General features: G+C 36.9%; 1 protein-coding gene across 1 annotated transcript; it reads left to right on the top strand.

The window, feature by feature from the left end:
- The first annotated feature begins 4,832 nt into the window (after positions 1 to 4,832).
- LOC131684557 (synaptobrevin homolog YKT6-like) lies at positions 4,833 to 7,389 on the top strand. The gene is made up of 3 exons (XM_058967552.1): positions 4,833 to 5,022; positions 5,306 to 5,465; positions 5,544 to 7,389. Exons 2-3 carry the CDS (start codon positions 5,341 to 5,343, stop codon positions 6,016 to 6,018), a joined length of 600 nt encoding a protein of 199 aa, XP_058823535.1. The 5' UTR covers positions 4,833 to 5,022; positions 5,306 to 5,340; the 3' UTR covers positions 6,019 to 7,389.
- The last annotated feature ends 5,961 nt before the right edge of the window (positions 7,390 to 13,350 follow it).

The raw sequence follows: 13,350 nt of genomic DNA, 5'->3' as shown, positions 1-13,350 counted from the left end.
TTCTTAATAATTTTTGGCTGAATATATTTTTATGCTTTATGGACCACGAAGGATTGACCAAGAGAAACATTGTTACATTAATTCATTTACTATTATTGTACTATAACCATACAATTTAGTTTTCCTGCTTCAAGCTTTGGAGGCTACAAAAGTCATGTAAAATTTGTTATTCAGTTATACCCCTGTTCATGCAAATGCCCTCGTCGTCTGATTAAAAATCTGTAACTCAATGACGTCTGGGTACTTAATACCTTTTAGCTTATGGTTCTAGAAAACGTTCCAGAACGAGAAAACTCTTCGTCGGACTCAAGAGCTTGAAGAAAAGTTAACAAACGGCTGTAAAATATAAATTCGGAGAATTTTTTTAAATCCGTTGAAGATTACTTCACTAACCTACTCAAAACATACACTGAATTTTCTCCAGGCATCAACATACTCAAAAGTGGCCATTCAATGTAATTCTCCTTAAATTTTTTTTTTCAAAATAATGGATAGAATACGACTTTCGAAATCTAAATCGGTCAGTGCTCGACCAGATTCCTCTATGCTACTGTTACTAATTTTTTCACATGTACAAACCACATAACATTCATCTGATAATACAGATAAGCTTCGTTCAAATACAATGCATCGATTCGTTAAATGAATGTTATTGATGTGCAATAAGTTATACCCAGTGAGCAAATTTTCTGGCAGAGACCGCTCTGCTAGATTTCTGTAAATCTTGGTTTGGCAACCCTGTCAGATTTCTGCGCGTATCCTGTCGGGTTAGTCGAGCTAAGGCGAACTCGGTTTCGCTCGCGTTTTCTGGCAAATTTTGACAGGAACCGAGCAAAACTCTGGCATAACTCGGACATAAACTGTGCAAAGATCCTGGTAATTCCTACCTGGTAGAATTTAGCACGAATCGAGCAAAACATCTGACAAAGATGCGGCAGGAAGCGTGCAGGGATCTTGACCGTACATTTCTGGCTGGATTCTGGATAAAAGTGAGCAACGTCGGTTTGTTTAACCGCTTCTGTCAGAAACGGTTGTTGCATTTGAGCGAATTCGTTGCCAGAATTCTCACGCAAAATGCTCGCAGAAACTCTGCCAGCATCAATTTCGCTTTGCTCAACTTTTGCTAACTTTCTGCTTGCCACGCTGACTGGGTATGTGCTTCTCCTGTGACTTTCTATGGATACACATAATATAAATTGGATTGCAATCAACGTCCCGGTGAAACCATTAAGAATTTGATTCGGAATCCTGAATGGAGTCAGTATGGATTCCAAATCAAATGCAACAATCGATTCTGAAACCGATTGAGTCGGAATCGGTTGTTGCATTTGATTTGGAATCCGTACACTCAAAAAAAAGTAAACGTTATGCCTATTGATTTTACACAAAGATTTTTGCAATTAACGGAGGCATATAGACACTATTTGCTGGAACATAACCCTAATGTGTGTATTTACAAGAAATATTAATCTTACATTTACATTTCATAATTATTTGGCACATAAAACCCCATTCAATAACAGTATGCATATATAACTTATGTGTGTGCATACATAGTTTATACAGTTGACACATAGAAGGTATGTGTGCGCGTGATAACAATAGCATTTCTAGAGAAAATTTAGAATAGGACGTAAGTAACAATGAGAAATTCTCTTTGGGGTCTTTCTCTTCTGTCCATTACCCGGCCATTTCAACATTTACTACTCTACTCTTTGCATAATATTCTAGTAAAAACCATCGGCTTTCGATATGTACTGGTAAATTAGTGCAAAGTATTGTAATGACGTCGTGATAAACGAAAGAGAAAGTAAACAAAGAGAGGCTCTCAATGTTACTTACGTCCTATTGAAAATTTTCTCTAGATTTTTTCTTCATATGAATTTTAAGCGGTTTGAAGCAAATAGAATTAACGTTTGGATTTTTTCAGTGTACTGACTCTGTTCAGAAATCCGAACCGGTTCCGGAATGAGTTTAACTGGGGTGGAGCTATGTGATGTTTTTAATAATTTTTATCAGATTTCTCGGTTCAGTGTTCAGGGCGCAGTAAGTTCCCCGAATAGAAATGTACACCGGTGAAACCGATTTGCACAAACGCTAATTCGTTAGTTGAACAACGACTGCGCCCCAAATAGCGAATCGTATCCGTTAATTGGGGTAACTGACAGCTGTTAAAAATTATCTGAGGAAAACGCTTGTAAACAAATAAACAGTTTTGTTTTTGTAAAAAAAGAAACAGAAATATTAGGCGGTTCACGAAAGTTAGCTGTTTCCTCCCAGTTTAAAGTTGATCTTTGCGATAAAGCTTGTCATTAGTGTTTCTTATGCGATTAATTCTTTTTTTGATTGGTATATTATTCGGAAAAAATCTTGGAAAAATGGTTAATTGGGTCATTAAGCTATATATAGTTTTCCGTTCCATTCGATAAATTTTAGGTCCACTATACATAATATAACATCATTTCAAAAAAAAAAAAATTCGTCGTAATACGTAAAAACGATTTTTTTGGTTTTTAGAATAAATTTTATGTAAACATAGACAACCATGCATAGCAGAACTGCGGTTGTTTACATCTGGTCTATCAAGACAACACCCAAAATGAAAAAAAAAATTCATTGGATGGTGTTTATGTCAAATAAAAATAACCCTGCGGGAAAGCCGGGAAACCATTTATTCATTTTTTCTGACAGGGCATCATTTGTCGTAAAATTTGATATGTCAAATGCTTCTGATAGTGTCAGATTGAGACTGTCAACATATTTCTTTATTTTATATTTAAATTTTATTTGCACGTTTCCTGAGTTGGAAAAAGAAACATTGTTGTAATCACAAAAATCAGCTTTATCAATGTATGTAATAAAAAAGATTTTTTTTTCTTATTTAATGACCCCATTTAAAAGGGCATTATGTTGTTTGGTCCTTATATAAAGCTCCTGTTCATAAATGGAAACATAAAGTGCGAAGTAATTTTTCAGACGCCATTTTGTCAACATGAGCGTATTGTACACGGTAAAAAATTGTCACGTTTAATTCAAATGATTTTACACTTCAATCAGTTTATCATGCATCACTAGCAATTGAAGTGATTTAGTAGGGTAAGGTGGGGCACCGTTGGGTAAACCCGACCCCCCTCTGTTACCGAAAATCAGAAGAACTACGCGAACTAATATCAATGTTCTCATGTAGAGCATTGAAAATAATCATAATGGTGGTATGACAGCATTTCATCAGTCTACATTGAGATGCTCAAACGACAAAAGGTGTGTTTTTAGAACTTTTGATTTGACTTTTGTGCATCATTGACTACAGGATATTTCTGATTGTTAAAGTGATTGCATAATAAATGTAAGTGGATTTAAATTCTTTGATTAAAGTCCTACAAAGTGCATAGAAGAATTTAGTTCAACCTTTTTCATATTTTTTTAATTGCATCGTAATGAAAAATGACGCGGTGGGGCAAATCCGACCACTAAATAGTGGGGTAAATCCGACCACTAAATAGTGGGGTAAATCCGACCGCTTTTTTAATAAGAAAATTTTTTTTTAGATTGGAATATATTTTTATTGTTATTATTTATTATTTTTATGCAAAATGGTTCATAATTACAAACGAAAGACACAAAAACATAATGATTGTAGTATTCGTTGAGCAATTGCTCCGATGCAAATGGGAATATCATTACGTGCTAATGCTCGTGATTTTCGCATTCCAAGATTGAAATTGAACTCCATTTTCTTCATGTTACAATTTAATAACACATTCATTGATTTATCATTGAAAAACCATAAAATTTGGATAATAGCTGCACTAAATCAACCAAAAATATAGGGGGTCGGGTTTACCCCACCATTTTTGAAAACAGCAAAAATGAGCATTTTTGTAAAAAGCTTCTATCACAAGATATTCCCAAGATCCAAATAAAGTGCCATATATAGGAGTTGCCCAGGAGTCTAACCTTTAATTTGATATATAAAACGACTGGATCCGATGAAAAATGAGCATTTTACAGCCAAAACCATTTACTAGATCGGATTTGCCCCACCTTACCCTATTGATTTTCTAAGGATTCATAACTCGTATCAAAATGACCTGGTCTTTGAAAGCTATTTAATAGAAATGATCTTTAAATTGAAATGAATAGCCGTTGAATTCGCACCACTGTACTAATCTATTGAATTTGAGTGGTTTCATCTTTAATTACATCTGTCAAAGGTACCAAAACACTAAAGTCTTTAACCGATTACAAACACATGTTCGTAAATAGGAGCAAAAATGGATAAGTTACATTTCCAAAGTAATGTAGAACGTGAGTATTATATATTGTACTTGTGGTTAATTTATGCAATTATTTATTCTCAGGTAACATATTTATAATGGGATATGCCGTAAGAAATGTGTATATAGTTGAATGCAAGATCAATCAGAAGCAATGTGCAACTCATTTCAAATGGAAGTATTTTGCCGTTGATTTCGTAGTGCTTTGATATGATCTATTCCAATAGATTGACACATCGCATTGAAATGTTGGGCAAGTAGTGCGAAATCAACTGCAAATCACTTTCCATTAGCGTGACGATTTTTTCGTGTATTTAATGACTTATGAAATGTTGACGTCGATTTATTTTAATTGAGGAGGGCCGATTTCTTCACCCTCGCTTAGTGCTTAAGCGAAGTTTAAACGTACTGGTGAACCTGGTTTAAAAGTTAAGCGAGCGTGAAGAAATCGGCCCTGAGTGTGTGGAATATGGTACTGCTACGGTAAATTTCAATCCACACTACGCCCTTTGCTAAATAATGTAGACTCCTGACGTTTGTATTGACTTTTTGGTTTCTTTTTTGTTAATGTTGAAAGTGTTGTCAAAGGCAGATCTGTTTGAAAGGATTAATAGCAGCCATCAAACCAAAGAGAGATAAGTTTTAATTTTTTGTCTACTATAGAAACATAACGGATTATTTCCTCTGCTGATAACGTAGTCAACTGATTGCTCTCAACAGTTCCACGCACGGATCTGTATATGAGGTATGTAAGCAATAATGTAATGTTGCATCGTTGACAAAGACGATTTTGAAGCTAAGCTAAGTGAAAAGGAAAGTGCGTAGGAGAGACAAATCAACAAGGACCAGTCTGGTGGGCGCTCAATTATCGATTTTTAATCTTTATAATACGTAGAATTACAATCGATAATTTGATGTCTAGGGGAATGTTCCTTGCTGGTTTTTCTCATCTACGCACTTTCCTTTTCGATAAGGGACATGGTTGTCCATCGATACTGTGTGATGTTATTGACCGCATCTTATTGTAGGTACTTGCACGACGATCGACCCGCAATATATTAAAATGGTCAAACTATACGCGATCAGTGTGTTCTATAAAGCACCAAACGATGCTCGAGTGCTAAAATCGACTTACGACCTACAGAGTTTTTCCTTTTTTCAAAGAGGATCAGTTCAGGAATTTATCAGGTAACTATCCTTATCATATAAGTTTACTACGATACTATTAAACCAATTTACAAATTATTAATTCAAAATTAAATCCAGTTTTGCCAGCAAAACACTCGTCGAGCGGACACAAGCAGCGGCACGCCAGTCGGTCAAGCAGGATGTCTACATGTGCCACGTCTACGTTCGAGCGGACAATCTCGGTGCGGTGATAATCTCCGATCACGAGTACCCCCACCGAGTAGCGCATACACTGTTGACCAAGGTTTTAGACGATTTCAGCGCCAAAGTTAGTTCAGATCAGTGGCCTTCCGGTAATGAGTCTTCGATCGATTTCAAAACTCTACCGGCTCTACTCAGTAAGTATCAGGATCCACGCGAAGCAGATGCACTGACGAAAATGCAAGAAGATTTAGATGAAACAAAAATTATCCTCCGTAACACAATCGAAGCCGTGCTGGAACGGGGTGAAAAGTTGGACGATCTGGTGTACAAATCGGAATCCCTTTCAATGCAAAGCAAAGCGTTCTACAAAACGGCTAAGAAAACTAACTCCTGCTGTAACTTTGGCTAAATCCTAAGAGTCGCGAAAGTCAACTTCCATTCAACCCACCAATTTCGCTGATGACTAGACGATTAACTTTTAAAACACGATTTGGTCAGTGCATTTTCCATGTGCGGGTTCTCCGGAGATTTGCCTAAATGTATTGCAAATCGTTCCATATTTGCTGAAGCAGAAGCGAATTCGTTTTGGGTAACATCTGAGTATTTCCGGTGTTAAAATTCTTCGATACAATGTCCTCGATGGTTATATAATGATCGAAAATGCTGAGTGGCAAATTAATCAATTACATTAGCAACTGATTGACATTTTAAACGAAAAAAATGAAACTATTTTCAAAAATATATAACGAATGATGGAAGTTTCACGGAGAAATAATTCTAATTGTAAATTGCATTATTTTTTAAGAGCATCTAACCAGTGCTTTATTTGAGTGAGTTTAATCAGAGTAAATTATGATATATGAGATTCTCTGCATAAGCACAGACTAAACACGACGACTGATTATTCCACTGAAAACACTCCATATGGCATAATATTTATTGCAAGACAGCGACATTTGTGTTACGACGTAATGATTTTTCGAACAAATATGGTATCAGTCATTATTGAGAATGTAAATCTCATTCATGAAAAGTGGTGAAATATCCAGAAAAGCATTCAAAAGGATTTTGAACCATACAAATAAAACGAAATGTAGAAAATCTATCGGGTTTCTAGTTACAAAATTCGTTATACCAAACGTCCGTGTCATTTCTTCATAATAACTATTATGCCATAAGAGGCACACCCAGAAACAACAGTTGATAAAACCAAGGAAAGCTTAAGCTGCGAGTAGGAATTCCATTAACCGATTACTCTAGGGTAATTTCGAAAGGAATCGTGATACAAAGAAGGTAGATATTTCAGTGATAAGTATTATTGTTGAAATGGATTGATCGATGACTGAGTTCCGAGTTCGTAAAACCGTGATACCTATGGGAACTTACCAACATTATATTCTTTATTGAGTAAATCCTGTCGTGGAAAGATTTCTATATGTAGTCACCGTAAATTACCAATATTGTTTCCAATTGGCTAAAATGAGCTCTATGGACATATTATATACCCACTATTAGACCCAAAAACATTATATCTTACTTACTCATTTCAAATCTCGCGATTTGTATCTGGCCGCTTTCAAGCTACTATAGAAATGAATTGAATCATCACCTGAAGCGAGCGATTGGTAATAACCCAACTGCATACAATTACGTTACGTCATCACGTGTGCAATGTTCAGATGAAAAGGCAAACAATAATCGAAATGCAACAATAAAGCTATTAGTTTAAATGTGAAGCGTTAATATTGTAAGGAAAATACATCAACATAGTTTAACCACAGCCTACACGTTTTTGTAAATCGAAAACCGAAATCAAAAATTTTTTTTTTCTGAAATTCGTTTAGTTGTGGACGTTTGAAGATGTATTTTACATTGCTATACGCCACTGGCTGGCACCAATCCACAGATAAAAAGATATTTATATGTACATACATACCTACCTGCAAATAGGTAGGTGTTAGCTCGATTGACTCCGTCTATAGGTCCAACCATATTCTGAGGCAATCGTTCCATCAACAAGCCTGGCATTAATATAATTTGTATCAATTTGATTTTAACAATAAAAGAAGACTTGCGCTTTGTTATAGGAGGTAAGAAATCAATGGCGAATTTGATAATAAATGCTGAGAAACGTCGAAAAATATGTATTACCCAATGTGTGCTAAATCTTTATTTTAACTGAATTTGTCAATAAAACTGACTGAATTTATTTACAATAAAGTTTTTACCAGGGATGTAATGCACCTCAGAGCAAATAAAGAGAAGAATAAAAAACGCTCTTTGCACTTTTCATGCGAACCTCTTCTCTTTCACAATAAACCTCTTCACTCCGATGCGTGTTACTCCCATACGTGCATTCTACTCCATGGCTGCACACCTCAAAGAGTAGAAATAAAGAGGCTCTTTAGTATAACTCTTGGTCTCACACACACGGAAGCAGAGAAGGCAACCAAAAAAACTTTTTAAGGTGAAGATATGTGGAATCCAGGAACGTACGCTTGTCGCTAGGCACCGACGCGCTTGTTTACATTGAGAAAAAATGGAATTCGAAGTGAAAATTCAAACGCACAAATGAGTTTTCGGACAGTTTCCTTCGGTTATCTGCATACAGGCAGAAAATTTGAAGTTTAGTTAGTAAACGATTAAAGTTTCGCGGGTGTTTTTTCAGTGGTGTGAGATTAAAGTGCATTTGAAAAAGTGTACTGGAAGTGAGAAGAAAAATAAGTGTTTCGAAAAGAAACTCCAAGTGAAGAGGGATGATATTTTCGCACAAAATAAGAGCTACAGATGAAATTCTGTTAAAAACTCGGGTTGATTGTATAGGAAAATGTTCTAGCTTCCTCAAGTAGCAGTTTCGTGGTACACCAGCAAGGTTAGTGTATTGAAAAACGTATTTTTATATTTGCTCATGTCAGATACATGGTTAGGCAGACAAGAGGGGTGTGTGCGGCGTAGGAGCAATGTTTTTTTTTCTTATGAAAAAATTGTAACTATGTGCGGGGTCGGGACTCGAACCCAGGTGCGCTGCGTACTAGGCAATCGATTTACCAACTACGCTACGCCCACCCGGGAGCAATGTTGTGGCTCGCATGTATAATGTCCTTAAAACGTTCTTCCGACCAATCTTTATCTGAATTGTAGTTTGATTCGCTTTCCTACCTGCTTGCCAGTGAGGGGAGGCACAAAAAAGTGGCTCTTCAATGTGACTCCTTGTGCTAAATTGTGCAGCTCTTGGTGCACAGATCTTTCACTTTTTCGTTTTCAAGTTTCTCTTTATGCGGTCCTTCTGCACATCGCAGTGTTTTTGTGCTGCTCTATTTTTCATCGGTGTATTTCGATCTTTGTGCACATTGTGTGAGCAAATAAGAAGCCTGGTTTTTACACAAAATTGCATCACTTTTTTATTAAAGTGTCGTTCACTCTATTGGCGATTCTACGTTGAAACCGCTCGCAGATAGCGCTGGAAGGAAAGTGTTGCTGATTTTATTTTGTTCTGTCATAGTGCATATATTTTCTGTAAACATTGGTAAAAAATGACTTTTAAACACCAAATTACCGATCAATTTGTTGATAATTGTTTATGAAAATGGAGGAAAATCATCATTTTATCAGATGATGAGTAAACATCTTGCGAAAAGAGTGTAAAACATAGTGGTTTCTAATAGTATTCGCAGAGTTATATGCGCGCTGTTTCGAAATGTAATTTGTTGAGCACCGTAGCCGCCGCAACAGCATTTCCCGTTCGTCCTAAGTTAAGTTAAACCTTCATGAGATGGTGTAAATTCATGAAACTCTCCAGATCACGCGAGGAAAGAATATATCCGGCTAATAGGAAAGTGTCAGCTTTGTATCATGCACAGCCGATCCTTCTCTCCGATAGTCTTCACTGAATCTCCTACGTAGTTCAAAATATAAAGGAGTTTGACATTGGTGCTGATTGGGTCTCGGTTTCGAGTTGGAACTTTATTTATGGAACGATTTTTTATAACCACAATAATACCCCGATTACATTTCGAAGAAATGTATGAGTCAAATAGTTGCAAATGGCTGTACTTTCAGAATAATTGCAAATAAAACTAAATTTCTTACTCGTTTCATTCATATTTTGGCAGTGGTTAGCTTTTTCCGAGAAGATAATGAAGATTTTGTTGTAAGCTACGACTCACTTACGGGTGAAAAAAAGCAAATTGTATCACTTTGCCAGTTCATGAGCTGAATCATAGGTGTCGCATGACTAATTTTGGTTTTGCCGCAAATCGCCAATAAGAAATACATTGCGACGAATCGTGTGCCGAATAGCGTCTCGAATCTTGCTGCGACGAAAAATAATCGTCGCGTCTCCTTTGAGAAAGCAACACTCAAAAAAAAGTAAACGTTATGCCTATTGATTTTACACATAGATTTTTGCAATTAACGGAGGCATATAGACACTATTTGCTGGCACATAAACCTAATGTGTGTCTTTACAAGAAATATTAATCTTACATTCACATTTCATAACTATTAGCCACATAAAACCCCATTCTATAACAATATGCACATATAACTTATGTGTGTGCATACATAGTTTATACAGTTGACACATAGAAGGTATGTGTGCGCGTGATAACAATAGCATTTCTTCTTCATATGAATTTTAAGCGGTTTGAAGCAAATAGAATTAACGTTTGGATTTTTTTCAGTGAAGGATAACCCAACAAACGATTTCGCTGGATAATCGCTTAATCAGTCATTGTTCAGCTTATTCTGTTGTATCAAAGGTTTGTTCAACGTATCTTGTTTGTTGGGAATATCATCCATTGAGTCTAATTGGGCTAGCAACAACAACAACCGATAATTTATTTGGATCATTAAGCCATATAATGTTTTTATTTTATTCCGATGCAACTGAAGTTGAAGATACATAATATAGTCGAACTTTTTTTCGCTTTATTTCATGAAATTGAATTATTACGACCACACCTTCCAGTGAACTACCTTGATCCCCATCCTTTTGCTGGGATAGCTGTCAAAAATGCAAACCCTTGTGGCTAAACTCACTGTCAAGGAAGAGCGATAGTGTCAAACGGGCACGTGTTTATATTTTCGATGAAAATCGTTTAAAATTTTTCTGAACTTTTAAGGATTGAACATACATCTGTAGACCACGTGGACAACAGATAAATGAAAAATATAAGGAGTCGAAATTTATTACGTAATAAATGTCTAGAAATTGGGCAAGAGAGCAATATAGCATTGCCACACCTTAGAATCCAGTATATTGCTATGGAACATCGCGCTCAAATTGATATTACTTATGTCGTTTTTGCCTGAGGTAGAAACTAACTCAGCTTCGGACCTAACTGCTGCCAAACCTAGGGGCAGATCACTTGTGATGCATTTTTAAAAATTAGCGAAATTAAATGCATTTATTTCCATCAAAATAGAAATTCATAATGTATTTTACGTTGCGTGCAATGTTTTTGCGTTGCGTGCAATGTTGTTTGCGTTGCGTGTAAGACGTCAAAACCCTACACGGAAACAAAAAACTACCTAAAATAGAGTTCCTTTGACTCAATCTCGTGGTATCGTGGGGGAACTTAAAATTAGGTAAACCGTGTTGAAGGTAGTTTCCATTTAACCACGGCAAAAATTACAACTCATTGACAGGTTTTTTATACTCAAATTTAAGTTGAATTTACCTAATTTTGAGTTCACCCCAAACAACTCAAAAGTAACTTCCCCCACGGAAGATCTCGACTGAGTCGAACCTCTCGTTTTGTTTTTGACAACACTAATAAGTGCGAAAGCGACGCACAACTCAAAAGTAAGTTAAAAGAACTTTTCTGCAGGTTGTTTTATTTAACCGTGTACAGAAAAACTAGTCCTACATTTTAACAAAACGTCGTACAAAGTGGATCAGCTTAGGACGTTTGTTGAACAAACTTTTTTGCGAGACAGTGCAAAGCTGATGCAAAAATGGAAATTAAATGCATTTTTTTTCAATTTGATGCAAATTTGTTATACATTCTTAGAGTGATCTGCCCCTAGTGCCAAACCGTTTGTTTGAATCCAGTTTCGAATCTAGGTTAAGCGCCACTGAACTGAAAACCGGGTTGGGTTCTATCCTGAAATATATTTCTGGTTCGCTCACACCACCGCTGTTTTGCGGATAACCCAGCTCAGTTCAATTAAAAACGTTCGCTTGATACAACTAACCTGGGTTGCTTTCTAGGTTCTCAATCGAAAACGACGTTACACTGACCTGTCTGCCGCTTTTGATACACTGAACCACGATATGACAATTACTAAAATCACAGAGAACCTACTCTGGAGCATGGTTAAAATTGACAGAGCGATAGTTAAATTTGACAGCTCGATGGTTAAAATTTTGCCCATGATGCAGAATAAAAAGGTGGAAACATTTTCTGTACCTAATTGAGGTTGTCAATATTTTTCAATACAAAATTAAGGGATAAAGATGGAAACGATAACGTGTTGTGTTAAGATTTGTTTGGGTTATTTCATGATGTGGATGTTTACTTTTCGAGGCTATGACTGTCATACCTGGCTGGATGTTGTTGGCTCGAATCAAAACTTGTCGAAAGTAAACAAAGTTCATTTCATATCGTCAACCTGGCGCCCAGGTGGTGAAATCAATGGGGTGCTGGAGCGTTGCCAAAAAATTTTTATTTCCAGATTAAATTTTACTAAACTTCCCAGTTTAACTCAGCCGGAATGCTGGCTGGTTCTAATTCGTATTCCGGCTCCGGTGACACAACCGATTCAAGTTAGAATGTTTAAGGGGTACCATTTCGATGCGGCTTAGCCGCATAACCGAGGCCGGGCGAGGTGGCCACCGACCCGCCTTCGGAAGCAGGCGAACCTGTGATCCACTCGTTTGCCCGGCTTACTCAAACATAGGGGCTATCCCTAGTTTAAGTCCGACTGAGCGGTAGCGAAGTCGGACAGCACGCGCAAAAGCGATGTGGCGTAGCCACATTAGGTGCTGGACACAAAATAAAATTGGCAACGCTAGCAAAATGTAAACACAAATGAACACTCTGGATGAACCTATCGTCAATTGACATTTCGACGAGTTTTGATTCGAGCCAATAATATGGGCCCGTCATACCTAATGTAATAAGAAAAAAACTAATTTTAAAATATCGACAAATGTTCACACCTCTACCAACTTGTGGTCATCGCAGCTGTCAACTCTAAATAACTATCCATATGTCAACTTTTGAAATGGTTCGCTCTCTCGGTTAAATTTTCCCATTCAAGAGAAAATAACTTTCGAACTGTCAAATTTGACCTAAAGATTAAAAATATCGCCAAATGGTTCACAGCCTAAGAACGGTTGGTTTCAAAATCGTCAAATGAAGGACGTTCGTTGGACCAATTTGGACAACCTCCAAATAACCGTTCAACAAACGTCCAACGTTGGACCTGTGTTGAACGTTTTTGAAACAATTTTTTGGACGTCTCAGTGGGATTGAACGTGTTTCCATAAAATGCCGTTATACCACAGAGAACAGACGTCCATCTTTAGCATTCAACTTGTGTAAAATCTCTAACAGTTTCGAAGGTAGTTGGATATCCAAACCAGGTGCGCTACTGTCGTCATGTTTTTTGTGGCTGAGTTCGACAGAATTGACAGCGGTTATTCCTCTACCCAGTCAAACTAGTTCGGAACCGGTTCGGATTTCCAGCATGAATGCCAGCTCAAATGCATCAACCGATAGAGTCAGAATCGGTT

The sequence above is a fragment of the Topomyia yanbarensis genome, chromosome 1 (genome assembly GCF_030247195.1).
Source record: "Topomyia yanbarensis strain Yona2022 chromosome 1, ASM3024719v1, whole genome shotgun sequence".
In the NCBI taxonomy this organism is placed as follows: domain Eukaryota; kingdom Metazoa; phylum Arthropoda; class Insecta; order Diptera; family Culicidae; genus Topomyia; species Topomyia yanbarensis.
The sequence above is the reverse complement of the archived record's forward strand: the minus strand, read 5'-3'. Positions and strand labels throughout refer to the sequence as shown.

What these genes read in the sequence shown, in the direction of transcription:
- LOC131684557 (XM_058967552.1), top strand. Translation starts at nt 5,341, where the DNA reads ATGGTCAAACTATACGCGATCAGTGTGTTCTATAAAGCACCAAACGAT. An exon ending in TCAGTTCAGGAATTTATCAG is followed by an intron (nt 5,466 to 5,543) that starts GTAACTATCCTT and finishes AATTAAATCCAG; the next exon opens with TTTTGCCAGCAAAACACTCG.